We start from the raw sequence: 19,343 nt of genomic DNA on the forward strand, positions 1-19,343 counted from the left end.
CTCTTTCAAAATCTGAGATGCCTGTACACACTCAGCAGAAAAATCAAAAGGCACATCTTTTATCAGTAAATTAGTCATAGGCTTGGCAATGCTAGAAAAATCTTTTATAAAGCGTATGTAGAATCCTGCATGCCCAAGAAAACTACGCACTCCTCTAATGTTGGTTGGGGCTGGGAGTTTCTCAATCACTTCAATCTTTGCCTTATCAACTTCAATCTCATTTTCAGAAATTTTATGCCCTAACACTATTCCTTCTCTCACCATAAATTGACATTTTTCCCAGTTTAAAACCAAATTCGACTCCTCACATCTCTCCAAAACCTTAGACATGTTAATTAAACAAGTATCAAACGAGGAGCCAAATACAGAAAAATCATCCATGAATATCTCAATAAAGTCCTCAATCATGTCATGAAGAATCGCCATCATGCATCGTTGGAAAGTCGCTGGTGCATTACATAGACCGAATGACATTCGTTTATATGCAAATGTCCCATAAGGACAAGTAAAAGTGGTTTTCTCCTGATCTTCAGTGTCAATGGGAATTTGCATATAACCAGAATAACCATCCAGAAAACAATAAAAAGAATGGCCAGCTAACCTTTCTAACATTTGATCAATAAACGGGAGGGGAGAAATGATCTTTACGGGTGGCGTCATTAAGTTTTCTATAATCGATGCAAACACGCCACCCTGTAACAATTCTCGTGGGAATTAACTCATTATTATCATTTTTCACAACAGTGATCCCACCTTTCTTTGGAACAACTTGTACTGGACTCACCCACCTACTATCATAAATCGGGTAGATAATACATGCGTCCAGTAGCTTAATCACCTATTTCTTCACCACCTCTTGCATGGCTGGGTTTAGACGTCTTTGGGGCTGAGTAGATGTCTTGTGATCGGCCTCCATCAGAATCTTGTGCATACACATAGAAGAGCTGATCCCCTTAATGTCTGTGATGCTCCAGCCGATGGCTTTTATGTTGTCCCTCAACACTCGCAACAGCTTTTCTTCCTCCTTACCTGTCAAAGTAGATGAAACAATTACTGGCAATTTATCATTATCAAGCAAAAACAGATATTTTAAGTGCGAAGGAAGATGTTTCATCTCTAGGATCGGGGCTTCTTCGATGGATGACTTTAAAGGTCTTGGGACATGCCCAAGCTCCCCAATCCTAGAGTTTACCTGTTTTCGACAGTGGTATGCCTGCCTCCAAATAGGAGATACATTCATCAAGCTCTTGATTTCCCAATTCTTGTGGCGATGAATGAGTTAAGAAAACCTCCAAAGGGTCCTCAGCCTCCCTGTAAATCACACTCAACAAAATCATCAGTAGCATCAATTCGAAAACAATCAGACGTATCATTAGGATATTTGATGGACTAAAAAACATTGAATATGACACTCTCTTCATTAAACCTCAAGACTAATTCACCTTTTTGCACATCTATCAAAGCTTTCCCGGTGGCTAAGAATGGTCTCCCTAAAATAAGAGGAATCTCACGATCCTCTTCCATATCTAACACCACAAAGTCCACTGGGAAAATAAACTTGTCAACCTTCACTAAGACATCCTCCACTATTCCCCTAGGGTATTTAATAGATCTATCAGCCAATTGTAGGGAAATTGTAGTCGGCTTCACTTCACCTATTCCTAGCTTCTCAAAACATGAATAAGGCATTAAATTAATGCTTGCACCTAAATCACATAGCGCCTTGCTAAAGAATGAACTTCCAATAGTGCAAGGAATAGAGAAACTACCTGGATCCTTAAGCTTCGGGGTACTTTATTTTGTAGAAGCGCAGAGCAATCCTCCGAAAGCTTAACTGTATCAAAATCAACTAATTTTCTCTTGTTTGATAAGATCTCTTTAAGAAATTTTGCATACGAGGGCATTTGAGCTAAAGCTTCTGCAAATGGGATATTTATATGCAGCTTTTTGAAAATTTCAAGAAATTTTGAAAATTGAGTATCCAATTGCAGTTGCTTAGCTCTTTGGGGGAAAAGGGAGTGAATTAATATCAATATTGGAGTTTGAGTTTAGGGACTTACCTTTTTCCCTTGCGTCCTCTGACCTTTGCTTGGATAATTCCTTCTCCTTCACATCTGCTTCAACATCGACTACTTCCTGCTTTATGGGATACGTCGTTGTGACTGCATTGACACCTTTTGGATTCTTTTCCGTGTCACTAGGTAGTGTACCCGGAGCTCGTGTAGCCATTTGTGTCGCTAACTGCCCTAGTTGCGTCTCCACTCTTTGCATCATGGCATCATGGTTTTGCCATCTCATCTCATTCCCGGCTATGTATTTTGCAAGCATGTCCTCAAGGTTTGACTTGCTATCCTGTGGCTTGAAGCTGGGTGGCATAGACGGTCCAGCACCTTGCGGAGGTTTAGGTGGTTGCTGAGGAGGCTTTTGCTGTGTAGGATGTTGTGGAGGATTAAACTGCAGTGGCTCAAAAGAATTTTCTGACGGTCTCCACCCAAAATTCGGATGATTCCTCCAGCCAGGATTTTATGAGAAACTGTATGGATTATATTGCTGACGGCCCTGGTTTCCCACAAAATCTACTGAATCCCCTCCAAGCACTGTATTCCCTCACAAGACATATCTGGCATGAATGGCATGTCACTAGATGAACCACCAACCATTTCATCACTTCCTTGAATCTGATTCACTGACTTGAATGGTATTAACTTCTGTGCTTGTAACTGTGCCATCTGATGTGTCAATCCATCAAGTTTCGCTGTAATTGTTGTCAAAGCATCTATCTCAAGGAATCCGACCTTCTTCTCCCTTCGGTTATCTTGCCAACCCACATTGCTTTCCGCCATATTCGATATGATTTCAAGTGCTGCGGTTGGAGTTTTCCTATATAAGCTTCCGTTGGCTGCCGCATCAAGCATAGATCTCACAGCTGAATCTGCCCCGTAATAAAATGTCTCAACCTGCTGACCTGTCGAGAAACCATGTCTAGGGCACATTCTCAACATCTTTTTGAATCTTGCTCATGCTGAATTCAGTGATTCCCCATCTCTCTGCCTGAAAGATGTGATCTCATTCCGCAATTGTGTAATTTTAGTTGGGGGAAAGTACCTATGTAAGAATACCTCAACTAATCCATCACATGTAGTGATGGAACCAGCTGGCAGATCACGAAGCCATTCCATAGCGTCTCCTTGCAGGGAGAATGGAAATAGTCTGAGACGAATGACATCACTACTCACCCTATTGCAATTGATTGTATCACAGATTGACAGAAAATTTTATAGATGGGCATTGGGATCTTCGGAAGGTGATCCTTCAAATTTGAGTTGAAGTTGGATCATCTGATGATGCCCGGTTTAAGCTCAAATGTATTTGCCTGTATTGTAGGACGCACAATACTAGACCCATAACCTCCGAACGCGGGTCGATGAAGTTCCATCAACGTACGATTATCCTCTTCTCTGGCCATTTCCTCAACCTCTAGTTTACGGTCCTATTTCAGATTCCGCTTCAGATTCAAACTCCAGAGTCAAGTTGTTGTTCCTTCGAGCTCTGCGGATACTGCGGAGAGTGCTTTCAATCTCAAGATCAAGTGGCACTAGATTCCTGACGTCGTGAGCACGGCTCATATAACACTAGCTAACCCCTGAAATCAAAAATTTAAGTGCACGATTTAAGCTCCAAAAGAGTATAAAAAGCTGAAACAAAGTTAATTAAAATACTAAAGGAAGAATGGAAAATTTAAAGCTAGGAATAAAAGCCTAGTCTCAAACAAATAATTTATCCTAATATCAATAAATAGTCCCATGCAACGGCGCCAAAAACTTGACCGAGAAATTTCGGGTGGGAAAAATTCTAGCAAACGGACTAGGTCAAGTTATAGTAAATGAACGAAATGTCCAAGTATCGATCCCACAGAGACTATTATTTAATTACTAAGATTGAATTATTCTATTTAATCTAGGCAAATAATAACGATCGATTTGATTATTATTCAAACTAAGTAAATTTTAAACTAATTTATGCTAAATTAACGACTAAAATCAAATTTCAGAGAAGCTTGGACTTGGGGATTTTCAGATTTAAATAAAATGACCGAGAACACACGACGGTAACAAACTCTGATTAATATCATGCACTGGAATTCTTTAACCACAGATTATTTCGATGTCACGATGCAATTCTCTGAGTTAATTATAAATCTATTTCTAGAATTTATAACCCTATTTTTATTTAACAGTCCAATTATTTCTAATTGAATTTAATTAAACAAAAATGCATTTATCAACGATAGAATTACAGCTGTCGCCTAAAACCGCACACTGAAACCGAATACTACTTCTAGTCGGTTTAACCGTGCGTTGATTAATGTATTTGAAGTTAAATTCAATCTATTCTCTTTCGAGTCAAGATTGAACAACAAACATGCAAATAATTGGCCAGATTAAAAGCACGAAATTTACGCAAACATTAATCAATAACATAAAATAATTTTATAAATCAAACAATTCAACGAATAAACAAAATCAGTCGTTTGTCCCTATCGTGGTCCCGATCACAAGAGAAACTACTCCATAAATTCAAAACTAAAATCAAATTTAATGTTTGAATTCATGTCTGAAATTAAGAAAATAAAAGAGAAGAAAAATCTCAATGACGGTGCGCGGATCTTGCGTGTAAATTGCGCTATCTTTTTCTCTCGTTTCTCCCAAGTCGTCGCCGTCTTCAAGAGTCTGAAAGATCGCGCCTTTTCTCCTCCAAAGTCGGCTGCTCTCTCCCCAAAATTCGATAATCCCTTTTTTTTGTTAGGTTTTCCTTTTTATTTCCTCCCAAAAATTCCGAGCAAATCTTCGCCAAAATCTCGATCTGATATCAACGGCACGGACCCCGTGCCTGCATCCAGAGAAGGGTCTGTGTAGACTCGATCAAAACTTTCTTTTCGGAATATTGGACACGGACCCCGTGTCGAGGTCCGTCTCTGGGTCCGTGTAGACTCTGTAAGTAGTGTATCGGCAATTGAATGGCACGGACCTGTCTCCGGGGTCCGTGTCTGGGTCCGTGCTTCTTCGGCTGAATTCTTCTTTCATGGTTGAATGACACGGACCCGTCTCCGGGGTCCGTGTATAGGTCTTTGTTATCCAATTTTTGTGTTCTCTCCTATTTTTCCGCGTATTTCTGATGTGGCATTGCGAGGCTTGACTTTTCTTTCATTTCTTTGGCTTTCACCCTCTTTTGGTCAAACCTGCAAATAGCCATAATGAGACGAAATAAGCGCAAAACTCGGAATAAAAATCCCAGATAAGCACGAATATGACAAAATAGAACCCCTAAAATGCAATATATAATTCGTGCTTATCAACAACCCAAACGCGTATATGTTGCAAACTCGGTTTCCAACCTTTAAATAACTCAAACGGCGTCTTTGGGACAGCCTTAGTTGGAACTCGATTTAATATATACACAGCTGTCTTAAGAGCTTCAATCCACAAGGATTTAGGAAGTTTTGAGCTACTTAACATGCTCCTCACCATGTCCAATAATGTTCGGTTTCTCCTCTCAGCTACGCCATTTTGGTCTGGAGAACCAGGCATAGTATATTGGGCAACAATCCCATGTTCTTGGAGAAACTTCGCAAACGGACCAGGTGCTTGTCCATTCTCAGTGTATCTACCATAATATTCTCCACCTCTATCAGTTCTCACGATCTTAATATATTTTCCACATTGCTTCTCCACTTCAGCCTTAAAAACCTTAAAGGCTTCAAATGCTTCGTTTTTTTTATGAAGCATGTAGATATACATGTATCGTGAATAATCATCAATGAAAGAGATGAAGTATTTCGGACTTTGCATATCCATATCTGGACAACAAATATCTGAATGTATGATTTCTAATATTTCTGTACTCCTCTTGGCACCCTTTTTAAACTTATTGGTCTGCTTTCCCTTAATGCAGTCCACACAATTATCAAAATCAGTAAAATCTAAAGTACTAAGTACTCCATATTTACTAATCTTTTAATTCTCTCTATGGAGATGTGTCCCAATCTCCTGTGCCACAATATAGAGGAATCTTCATCTATAACACATCTTTTAATACCTCCCTGAACATGCATAGTGGTGTTATTATTTTGTAAAGAAATAGAGAAAAGACCATCAACCATTGTACCATTTCCAATAAGATTTGATTTATAAAACAAATTTATTGATTTATCCAAAAACTGAAATGAATAACCAAGAGGTACAAGTTTTGAAACTGAAATTAAATTCCTAGAAAAACTAGGAACATAAAAGGTCTTTTCTAATTTTAAAATATAACCACTATTCAACACTAGGCAACAAGTCTCAATAGCTTCCACATGCGAAGACATCTTGTTTCTTGAATATATGCTTCGCTCATTTTCTATTGGCTTCCTTAGGTTTTGCATATCCTGCAAAGTATTTGTAACATGGATTGTAGAACCAGAATCAATCCTGTTGGAAACTTAATTCCGATGCTTTGACAAAAAGACTCACCAACTGAACTGCTCATCAACTGAACACCAACTGAACTTAACAACTGAACTGCTCATCAACTGAACACCAACTGAACTCAGTCAACTGTTCTATACAACTGAAGTTCATTCTCGGCAACTGATTCGATTACCAGCTGACCTCTCAGTTGTACACGTCATCAGTTGAAAGCGACAACAGACAAAATAGTACATATACCTGCAACTTGTAGTAGAACGCCGCATTGCAGAATGAACAGTGTACGATTGTCAGAATATATCGACGTGGCAATCAACGGTTAGAATATTCAAACATTCTTTAATGTTACCGTTAAGAGAAGAGCCTATAAATAGTCGAAGAACAGCAACTGAAGAACCCCCGACTTTCAGTTATCCTGTTCTACTTGCTGTTACGCCGCAAAAATATCTACTTGCAATCAGAAATCAAAGCTCACGCTTATTAGTCATATCAGTAGTGTTCAAGACTACATTCTCGAGCTTATATAGCAATTTGTAATCTTTAATAGATTTTCTAAGTTCTGCTAAGATCAGTTACGATCTATAAAAGTGTTGTATGCTAAGAGTTTCAGTTTTGGCAAAGTGATAAGTCCAAACTGAAGTGGGTCAGTACAGTGTCGTGTATTTGATCAAAGTCTTTTAGTGGATATCCTATCTTCGTGATAGAAGGGGTGACGTAGGAGTTATTCAATTCTCCGAACATCCAGAAATTTATTGTGTCATTACTTCAGTTACGACTCTCAGTTAGATACTCTATCTTTCAGTCAGTTAGTTTTCCGCAACTGTTTTATTCAGTTTAACTGATTGTTGTTGACCGACGGGATATTTAGTTTCAGTTTGTAACAGAACTGAACTCATATTGTCGAAGAATATTTTAAAATCGAGCAGTGTTTATTCAACCCCCCTTTTAAACACTCTTTATTCGTTTAACCGATCATATCAAGTGGTATCAGAGCATAGTTATATCCTATCAAAGATTATCTTACTTAAACTGTTCACTATGTCTTCATTCAACAAGATTCCTATGTTCTCAAGAGAAGACTTTGACTATTGGAAGATCGAGATGCAGGCTCATCTAGCTGCTCAGGATGATGACATGTGGTACGTTATAACTGACGGACCCATGAAGATTTTGAAAGCCAATACAGCAGTTGCAATCACAGATGGGGCACCGCACAAAATTGAAAAGCCTAGAGATGAGTGGACTGCTGAGGACAAGAGGAAAGCAAATCTAGATAATGTAGCAAAGGACATATTGTACAAAACACTGGACAAAGTAACGTTCAGTAAAATCAAGATGTGCAAGACAGCCAAAGATATTTGGGAGAAGTTAATTCAGCTTTGCGAAGGCAACGAACAAACCAAAGAAAACAAACTTTCTGTTGCCGTGCAGAAGTTCGACAACATCAGAATGAAAATTGGAGAAACAATGCATGAATATGATGAAAGAACCAGCTGCATCATCAACGAACTTAATGCACTTGGAAAGGTGTATTCAAATAAAGAAGTTGCATTGAAAATAATCAGAGGTCTTCCCAAGGAATGGGATGTGAAAACCATGGCAATGAGGGAGTCTAAAGATCTAAACAAAGTTGAACTCCATGACCTATTCGCTGACTTGAAAGCATATGAGTTTGAACTGCAAACTCGAGAGGGAGAACCATCTACCCCAGCAACTACTACCGCCTTAACTGCTATAAGAACAGAACCAACTGGTTCAGTTGAGAAAGCTGCTGATCAACTAAGCAATGATGCCATGTCATTGTTCATAAAGAAGTTTGGAAGATTCATGAGGAAGAACCAAGGGAATTTTCAAAAGAACTATCAAAGAAACAACTCCAGAGAAGAGTCAAATGCATGCTACAACTGTGGCAAACCAGGTCATTATATTGCTGATTGTCCCAAACCCAAGAAGGACATTCAAGTTTCAACTGAAAGAAAGAAGAAAGTGTATGAGCACAAGAGGAGATCTAAGGACGACAAGAAGCCTTACAGAAAGAAACATGAAGTACTTCTAGCTGAAGATAGCAGAGCCAAATGGGCAGACACTGACAGCGAGGAATCAGAACCAGAAACTTCATGCAGTTCTAGTGACGATGAAGAAGAAGTAAAATGTCTGATGGCTGCTGATACAGAACTAAAGTCCAGCAGTCAACAGGTATTTGATTTTAGTTCAACTGATTTTATCAGAGAAGAACTTATTTCGACATTGCATGACATGGTTAATGAGTATCAAAAGCTTGCTTTATCGTTTGAAAAAGCCAGAGCGAAGCAAAATGATCCCAAAGACGATAAAACAAAAACTGATGAATCAGTTGATATGTTGAGTCTAAAAAGGGAAATTGCTGAGCTCAGAAATGAAAGAAGCAGGGATCAATTAATGATTCAAGAGTTGTTGCTTGAAAATTCAAAGCACACTGAGCTTATTCAGGCTTGGAACAAATCGTCTGATGCTTTAACTGATATACAGAATTCTCATAAATCAGTTACTGATAAAACTGGTTTAGGATTCTGTAGTAAAGATGATTCGTCTTCCAAAGATACTCAGCCAAAACTGAATATAAACAAAGGGAAATACATTCACTTTGTAAAATCAGTTATGGCACAAGAACAAGATGAGTCAAGTAAACTGATTGAACAGCCAACTCAAAGTGTGAACAAGGGCAAAAGATGTGGAATTGGTTATAGCCCAAAAGCTGTGACTGACTCTCGAAGTCAGCAACCGAAAATTTTCAGAAAAAATTACTCTATTGGCTACTCAAATTACTACAACAGCAAGCCAGTTCAGAAAAGATACTGGCTGAACAATCAGTTGAAAAAGGGCAAATCACATGTTGTATCTCCTGCACACACAAACAGGGAAAGACCATCTGGAATACAGCAACTGGACGGTCAGTTAGATTGATCCAAGTCTGGATTCCTAAAGGACTAATCAACTTTGGACACAAATAGAAAAAGGGGTACCAAAATCTTATCTTGTGTGTGATTGCAGGTAACAGGTACAAGCTTTGAATCTATATGGTACTTGGATAGTGGATGTTCACGCCACATGACAGGAGATTCAAATTTATTGTCTCAACTGGTCAAATACACTAGACCAAACATCAGTTTTGGAGATAATTCTAAAGGTAAAACTGTGGGTAAAGATAAGCTTATCCATGGTAACTTCACCATTAATGATGTATTATTAGTTGAGAATCTTAAGTATAATCTGATCTGTGACACCTCGACCCAATTTAATAAAATAGCAACGGAATTTAAAATTTTTCTTTCAATGGAAGGAAGTTTCAAATACAATTCTATAAAATCTTTACATCAAAAGTAAATACATGATCATTCAAAAGATATAACAAAATTACAAAATATCATTCCTATGATCATGTCCAAAATGCCATCCAAAAATCATCATCCTTCCAAATTGCTATGCATATGACCCCGGTCTCACAATCAACGTTCCGGTCCGTCGCTTTTATCTGCATCACATGAAATAACTGAAATGAGTATAAAACTCAGCAAGTGGAACTCTTACATAGCAATAGACATAGCATACTCTGAAAATCATAGCTTTAAAAACATGAATACCATCAACTCTGAAATATGAATATCATAGCATGAATAATAATAACGATGATATTTCTCTTTTCTCTGGTATGGATTGATATCAATAGTATCTCTGTCTCTTACCTATATCCCATCGATATAAATCGACAACTCTGAGGGATATAAGCCTATGGTCGTTGATCAACTAATTGTATGCAATCTCTGACTATGTATCTATCAATCCATAAATCAATTTGAATTCTCTCTTTGACATTTAAACAAACACTTTGCAAACTCTTTTCTCTCGTATTCCCTTTTCAATAATTGAGACATAAAATGCCTCCAATATATAAAACAAGTGAATCAATACATAACCATGAATCAAAAGAAGGGAATAGCACTTTAAAATCATTGAACACAATACATATACTATCATGTGAGCACAAAGGATGAAATTCCACTTACAACCACTTGAAACCTTGGTTCTAAACTCTTGGTTGAAATCCTACAACAATAAACCATAAATAACACCATTAACAACTCAATAACCAAGAACCCATGTCAATTAACCCATAAATCCAACCAAATCAACAAACCCATATCACATCTCCTCCAAACAAAGAAATAACTAAACCAAAAGACTTACCTTAGCTCTTTGAACAACCAAGAACCTTGATCTCAACTCAAATCACCAACTAAGAGCTTGGATTAAAGAAAAGAAAGGAAGAAAATGAGAGAACCCTAGTCTCCAAGGAGAGAAAATCGAGAAAGAGGAAAGTGAAATGAGAGAAATGAAGTCAACTCATCCAATTATACCACTTAAAATCTCGAGCTGTGCGCGACCGCGGGTGCGCTGAGCTCACGGCCTCCCAACCAAAATTCTGAAATCGACGACCGCGGGTGCGGTCCTAACTTTACCGCGGGTGCGGTGTGTCTACGGCATTTCTACACAAAATGTTGCAATCAAGACCGCGGGTGCGCTGCTGCAAGGATCGCGGGTGCGGTCCCCTCTCGGCCAAGACAAAATCTAACGCAACTAAAATCGAACCGAAACGCTGATACAATACAACCACCATCCATGAACATCAACAATACCACAAAATAATAATAACCAACCATACTAAAACCAATAAACACAACTCTTAACATCTAAACCAAATAACCCAATAAACATACGAAACTTAAACCGTACCGTACACCGGGCTAGGCTATTACAATCTCCCCTCCTTAAGGGAATTTCGTCCTCGAAATTGACGTCAGTGTACGAACAACTTAGGATACTTCTCTCTCATCTCATCCTCTGGTTCCCACGTGGCCTCTTCGATCAATTGATTCCTCCAAAGGACTTTAACAATGCCAATCTCTTTGTTCCTCAATACTCTAACTCTGCTATGCAGAATCTGGACCGGAATCTCTTGATAAGTCAAATTCGGCGTCAAATCCAATGGCTCGTGGCGAAGAACATGGGAAGGATTCGCAATATACTTCCTGAGCATAGACACATGAAAAACGTTATGAACTCTGTCAAGATCTGGCGGTAGGGCTAACCTGTAAGCTCGATCACCGACTCTATCCAAGATCTCAAACAGGCCAATAAATCTAGGACTCAACTTGCCCTTCTTGCCAAACCGCATCACACCCTTAAGAGGTGCAATCTTCAAGAACACATGGTCGCCAACCTCAAACTGCAACGGTCTGCGACGCACATCTGCATAGCTCTTCTGTCTCGACTGCGCTTTCTTCATCCTCTCTCGAATAACTGCAACAACATCAGCCGTCTGTTGGACCAACTCAGGACCCAACATCTTCCTCTCGCCAACCTCATCCCAATACAAGGGAGATCTACATTTCCTGCCATAAAGTGCTTCATATGGTGCCATACCAATCGTCGCTTGGTAATTGTTATTATATGTGAACTCAACAAGAGGCAATTTGGAATCCCAGCTACCAGGATAATCGATAGTACAAGCTCTGAGCATATCCTCTAGAATCTGAATAACTCTCTCTGATTGACCGTCGCTCTGGGGATGATATGCTGTACTAAATGCTAACCGTGAACCCATAGCTCTGTGCAAACTCTTCTAAAACTCTGAAGTAAATCTAGGGTCACGATCAGACACGATTGACACAGGAACACCATGAAGTCTAACAATCTCTGCTATGTACTCTTCGGTATACTGATTCATGGAATACGTCGTCTTGACTGGAAGAAAGTGCGCTGACTTGGTCAACCGATCAACAATAACCCAAATAGAGTTAAAACCTTTCTGCGTCCTGGGAAGACCAGTCACGAAATCCATTGTAATATGCTCTCATTTCCATTGAGGAATCGGCAATGACAACAATGTCCCAGCAGGTCTCTGGTGCTCGATCTTCACCTGCTGACAAGTTAGGCACTGAGAAATAAATATGGCAATATCTTTCTTCATACCTGGCCACCAGTAGAGTCTACGAAGATTCTGATACATCTTGGTGCTACCTGGATGTATCGAATATGGCGCGGTATGTGCCTCTATCAAGACGTCTCGCCGAATATCATCACCAACAGAAACATAAATACGGCCTCTGAAAATCGTCAAACCATCTCCATTCACCCCAAACTCTGAATTACCTCTCTCCTCTGCTCTAGCTCTCATCTCTGCCAACTGAACATCAACAGCCTGCTCTCTACGGATCCTGTCCGTCAAAGTAGCCCGAATAACCAACGCTGAAAAACGAGCAATGGTCCCTGGAACCACCAAAGCTATCTCCTCTCTCTGCAAGTCTAACAGTAACGGCCGCTGAATCATCGAACTCAAGGAAGAACTCGACTTACGGCTCAAAGCATCCTCTACAACATTCGCTTTCCCTGGGTGGTAACTGATCGTCACATCATAGTCTTTGACAAGCTCCAACCACCGTCTCTGTCGCATGTTGAGCTCTTTCTGAGAGAACAAATACTTCAAACTCTTGTGGTCCGTGAAAATTTCACACTTTTCGCCATACAAATAATGTCTCCAAATCTTCAGGGCGAAAACCACAGCTGCCAGCTCCAAATCGTGCGTCGGATAATTCTTCTCGTAGTCCTTCAACTGGCGAGAAGCATAAGCTATGACCTTACCACGTTGCATCAGCACTGCACCAAGACCCTTCTTCGACGCATCGGTATACACAACAAAATCCTCTGAACCACTGGGTAGTGAAAGAACAGGAGCTGTCGTCAACTTATCCTTCAACTCCTGGAATCCACTTTGGCAATCATTGGACCACTCGAACTTCACAGTCTTCCTCGTCAGATTGGACAATGGCAGGGCAATCTTGGAAAAGCCTGAAATGAAACGACGATAATAACCCGCCAAACCAAGGAAACTGCGTACCTCCGATACAGTGGTAGGAATAGGCCACTTCTGAATCGCCTCAATCTTCGCTGGATCAACAGCTATACCATCCTTCGAAATGACATGGCCTAGAAAAGAAATCTGCTCCAACCAGAACTCACACTTCTTCAACTTAGCATACAGCCTCTTTTCTCTCAACAACTGAAGAACAACTCTGACGTGCTCTGCATGAAGCTCTTTGGTCTTGGAATAGATCAAAATGTCGTCGATGAAAACAATGACGAAGCTATCCAAATACGGCTTGAACACACGGTTCATCAGGTCCATGAAGACTGAAGGAGCATTGGTCAGACCGAAAGACATCACAAGAAATTCATAATGACCGTACCTGGTCCGGAACGCTGTCTTAGGGATATCAGACTCCCTAACCCTCAACTGATAATGGCCAGATCGCAGATCAATCTTCGAGAACACGGTAGCCCCTTGCAACTGATCCAACAAATCATCTATCCGTGGTAACGGATACTTATTCTTGATAGTCACCTTGTTGAGCTCCCTATAATCAATACAAAGCCGCAACGACCCATCTTTCTTCTTGACGAAAAGAACCGGGGCTCCCCAAGGTGAAGAACTCGGTCGAATGAAACCTTTATCCAAAAGATCTTGCAACTGCGTCTTCAACTCTTTCATCTCGGTAGGGGCCATCCTATACGGAGCCTTAGAAATAGGAACCGTACCTGGAACCAAATCAATCACAAACTACACATCTCTGTCCGACGGCAAACCCGGCACATCATCCTCGAAAACATCAGCAAACTCTCTCACCACATCAATATCATCAATATTCAACTTAACCATTCTATCCACATCAACAATCGAAGCCAAAAACCCATCACAACCTCTACACAACAACTTCTCAGCCTCAAGATAAGAAATAAAAGGAAGGACCAGCGAAGTACCTGCACTGGCGAGCATACCTTCCCTATTGCCATCATCTGCAAAAGTCACCGTCTTAGCAACGCAATAAATCATTGCACGATAGGTCGAAAGCCAATCCATGCCAAGAATAATATCAAATGCAACCATCGGGATAACAATCAAGTCAGCATAAACCACTCGCTCATCGATTTGAACAGAGCACGTATACACAATAGATGTCGGGCACAACACATCCCCCGAAGGTAATACAACATTGAACTAGAGGGGAAGAACAGAAGGAACTATACCCAAAGATCTCAAAAACAATTCAGACATAAAAGAATGAGTAGCACCTGTATCAATCAAAGTCGTAGCTACTCTGCCTGAAATTAAAATAGTGCTAGAGATCACAGAAGAATCATAGTTTATATCTTCCTTCGTCATGGTAAAGATGCGACCCTGAACCTTCTCTTTACTCGCTCCCCTTGGACAGTCTTTGGCAATGTGGCCTGCAGTGCCACAACGATAACAAGTATGAGTGTCAAATCTGCACTCTCCCCGATGATGACGACTGCACTTGGGACACAAAGGTTTCTCGGGATCAAATGGGACTGCCGGTGGTTTAGGACTCGGCTCTATCTTGCCTTTCCCCTTGAAACGATCTTTTCCTCTTTGGTTCGAGCCCTGACCCCCTCTGAGCAATGGCCTGCTGTCTAGCCTGTCTCTCCCTGGCAATGTCTTTCTCGTCCTGCTCGACTAACAAAGCCTTAGACACGATTTCCTTGAACGTCACAGCCTTGGACATGTTGATATCTCTTCTGATCTCCGCTCTAAGGCCTCGAATGAAATGAGCACCTTTGTCCTTGTCGTTGGAAGCAATGTACGGGGCAAACAGACAGCCCTCCTCAAACTTCAAGATGTACTCATCAACATTCATGCTTCCCTGTCGAAGCTCCAAGAACTCCGTCACCTTCCTAGCTCGAAGTGCGTCTGGGAAGTACTTGTCATAGAAAAGATCGGTGAACTCTGACCACTTCAAAGCCGGTAGATCAACACTAACCTTGGTCGCATTCCACCAAATACGTGCAGCCTTGACCAGCATAAACACTGCACAACTGATTTTGTCTTTGTCCTCGTAGTTGAGATGATCAAAGAAAGCCTCGAGTGCCTTGATCCACTCTACGGCCACTAACGGATCAGTGCTACCTGCAAATTCTGGTAGATCCATCCTCTTGAAAGCAGAAAAGATCCCATCGGTACTAACAGCTTGGGCAACTTGACCTCTCACTTGACCTCTACCTTGGCCAGCTCCTTGCAACCGAAGCAACTGCTGGATCTGCTCACTATGGACTTTGGCTTGCTCTTTCAACAACTTGCCGAACTCATCGACAACTCTAGAGGAAGAACTATCCTCACCCTCTACGGCTTCCTCTTAGGAGGCATACTCTACAACGTGCTCACAAAAAGTAAATCAATAGATAACAATGAATAGATGTAGAAGAAGACATATCCGGACAGTTGAAAATAGACGAAGTCATATGCATTGGTCCAAGAACCGGTGCTCTGATACCACTAAATGTGACACCTCGACCCAATTTAATAAAATAGCAGCGGAATTTAAAATTTTTCTTTCAATGGAAGGAAGTTTCAAATACAATTCTATAAAATCTTTACATCAAAAGTAAATACATGATCATTCAAATGATATAACAAAAATACAAAATATCATTCCTATGATCATGTCCAAAATGCCATCCAAAAATCATCATCCTTCCAACTTGGTATGCATATGACCCCGGTCTCACAATCAACGTTCCGGTCCATCGCTTTTATCTGCATCACATGAAATAACTGAAATGAGTATAAAACTCAGCAAGTGGAACTCTTACATAGCAATAGACATAGCATACTCTGAAAATCATAACTTTAAAAACATGAATACCATCAACTCTGAAATATGAATATCATAGCATGAATAATAATAACGATGATATTTCTCTTTTCTCTGGTATGGATTGATATCAATAGTATCTCTGTCTCTTACCTATATCCCATCGATATAAATCGACAACTCTGAGGGATATAAGCCTATGGTCGTTGATCAACTAATTGCATGCAATCTCTGACTATGTATCTATCAATCCATAAATCAATTTGAATTCTCTCTTTGGCATTTAAACAAACACTTTGCAAACTATTTTCTCTCGTATTCCCTTTTCAATAATTGAGACATAAAATGCCTCCAATATATAAAACAGTTGAATCAATACATAACCATGAATCAAATGAAGGGAATAGCACTTTAAAATCATTGAAACACAATACATATACTATCATGTGAGCACAAAGGATGAAATTCCACTTACAACCACTTGAAACCTTGGTTCTAAACTCTTGGTTGAAATCCTACAACAATAAACCATAAATAACACCATTAACAACTCAATAACCAAGAACCCATGTCAATTAACCCATAAATCCAACCAAATCAACAAACTCATATCACATCTCCTCCAAACAAAGAAATAACTAAACAAAAAGACTTACCTTAGCTCTTTGAACAACCAAGAACCTTGATCTCAACTCAAATCACCAACTAAGAGCTTGGATTAAAGAAAAGAAAGGAAGAAAATGAGAGAACCCTAGTCTCCAAGGAGAGAAAATCGAGAAAGAGGAAAGTGAAATGAGAGAAATGAAGTCAACTCATCCAATTATACCACTTAAAATCTCGAGCTGTGCGCGACCGCGGGTGCGCTTCTATCTCTACCGCGGGTGCGCTGAGCTCACGGCCTCCCAACCAAAATTCTGAAATCGACGACCGCGGGTGCGGTCCTAACTTTACCGCGGGTGCGGTGCCTTCACCGCGGGTGCGGTACCAATACACCGCGGGTGCGGTGTGTCTACGGCATTTCTACACAAAAAGTTGCAATCAAGACCGCGGGTGCGCTGCTGCAAGGATCGCGGGTGCGGTCCCCTCTCGGCCAAGACAAAATCTAACGCAACTAAAATCGAACCGAAACGCTGATACAATACAACCACCATCCATGAACATCAACAATACCACAAAATAATAATAACCAACCATACTAAAACCAATAAACACAACTCTTAACATCTAAACCAAATAACCCAATAAACATACGAAACTTAAACCGTACCGTACACCGGGCTAGGCTATTACATGATCAGTATCAGTCAGCTATGCGATAAAGGATTCTCAGTTCAGTTTGACAAACATTCTTGTTCAGTCAAAAACTCAACTGAAGATATCATCCTAACTGGCAAAAGGTGTGGAAACACTTACAAAGTCAGTTGGAATGATCAACCTTATGCACCAGTATGTTTTATTGCCTCAAAATCTTCTAAAAACTGGTTGTGGCATAAGAGATTAAACCACTTGAATTTCAAGTCTATTGCATATTTGAGTAACCACGATCTTGTTACTGGGCTGCCCAAAATGGACTTTATCAAAGACAAAATTTGCTCAGCATGTCAGTTTGGTAAACAAATCAAATCTTCTTTTAAGAACGAGGGTCGTAAATCCTCTTCCCGATGCTTAGAGCTGTTGCATATGAATCTATTTGGTCCAATACCAGTCATGAGCTTAGGGGGAATGAAATACACCTTGGTGGTTGTAGATGATTTTTCAAGATTCACTTGGGTTATATTTCTCAAGTCCAAAGACCAAACTGCTGCTCAACTGATTAAGCTTTTAAAAAGACTATTAAATGAAAAATCAGTTGGAATTGATAGAATCAGATCTGATCGAGGAACTGAGTTTATCAATCAAATTCTTTCAAATTATTTAGAGAATGCCGGAATTAAGCATGAGCTCTCAGCAGCTAGAACTCCTCAGAAAAATGGTGTAGCTGAAAGGAGAAATCGAACCCTTAAAGAGGCTGCTAGAACAATGTTTGCTGATTCTGGTATCTCTCAAAGGTTTTGGGCAGAAGCAGTGAACACTGCGTGTTACACTCAAAACAGATCAATGATTAATAAGAATCATATAAAAACACCTTGTGAGACGCATGGAAGAAAAAGTGTGGTTTCCTACTTCAAAATATTCGGCTGCAGATGTTTTATACTTGTCAATGGTAAAACTCATTTAAAAACCTTTGATGCTAAATCTGCAGAGGGAATATTTCTTGGTTATTCTTCAGTGAGTAAAGCGTATAGAGTCTTTAACAAAAATACTTTAAATGTTGAGGAATCTATTCGTGTTGTTTTCGATGAAACTATACTAACTGATAAGCCAACTGATCAAGTTGAGCTAGCTGATAGATTTACAGATATAAGCTTGGATGATGATGATGAAGAAGATATCCATATCACTCAAAGCAATCTTCAAACACCGGAACCGAAAGTATTGGATCAACCAGAAGAAACAGAAGCTGTTCCAAATGATCAGTTATTAGAGCCACCGAATGACATTCAGTTACCAACTGAAACTGGTCCAACTGAAACTGAAAATGTTCAGTTACCCACAGAAGCAGTTGCTGATTCAGAAGCAATAAATGTTGAACTCAGATGGAAGAAATCACATCCTCCAGAGTTGGTAATAGGTAAACCATCTGATCCAGTAAGAACAAGAAATCAGATGCTCAATCTATTTATTCATTCAGCTTTCGTATCACAACTAGAACCCAAAAAGACTGATGAAGCTCTTGCTGATCCAAACTGGATAAATGCAATGCAAGAAGAGCTAAATCAGTTTGTCCATAACAATGTCTGGAACTTAGTTCCAAGACCAATTTCGAAAACTGTTATAGGTACAAAGTGGGTGTACAGGAACAAACTGAACGAAGATGGTTCAGTTGTGCGTAACAAAGCAAGGCTAGTGGCACATGACTATAGGCAGGAAGAAGGAATTGATTATGATGAGACATATGCACCAGTTGCAAGACTGCAGGCAATCAGGATATTCCTCGCCTATGCATCATTCAAAAACTTCAAGGTCTATCAAATGGATGTGAAGAGTGCATTTCTGAATGGTTAGTTGCAGGAAGAAGTCTACGTTGAACAACCTCCAGGTTTTATCAATCATAACTTTCCTGATCATGTAT

The 19,343-nt window shown here is 40.0% G+C and overlaps 1 protein-coding gene across 1 annotated transcript; it reads right to left on the reverse strand.

Annotated features, from left to right (window-relative positions):
- Positions 1 to 838: 838 nt before the first annotated feature.
- LOC140805364 (uncharacterized) lies at positions 839 to 2,993 on the reverse strand. The gene is made up of 6 exons (XM_073161637.1): positions 2,599 to 2,993; positions 2,061 to 2,509; positions 1,770 to 1,918; positions 1,427 to 1,665; positions 1,193 to 1,311; positions 839 to 1,029 (listed from the first exon to the last, which is right to left on the reverse strand). Exons 1-6 carry the CDS (start codon positions 2,991 to 2,993, stop codon positions 839 to 841), a joined length of 1,542 nt encoding a protein of 513 aa, XP_073017738.1.
- Between the last annotated feature and the right edge of the window lie 16,350 nt (positions 2,994 to 19,343).

Source organism: Primulina eburnea, chromosome 11, assembly GCF_022965805.1.
Source record: "Primulina eburnea isolate SZY01 chromosome 11, ASM2296580v1, whole genome shotgun sequence".
NCBI lineage: Eukaryota > Viridiplantae > Streptophyta > Magnoliopsida > Lamiales > Gesneriaceae > Primulina > Primulina eburnea.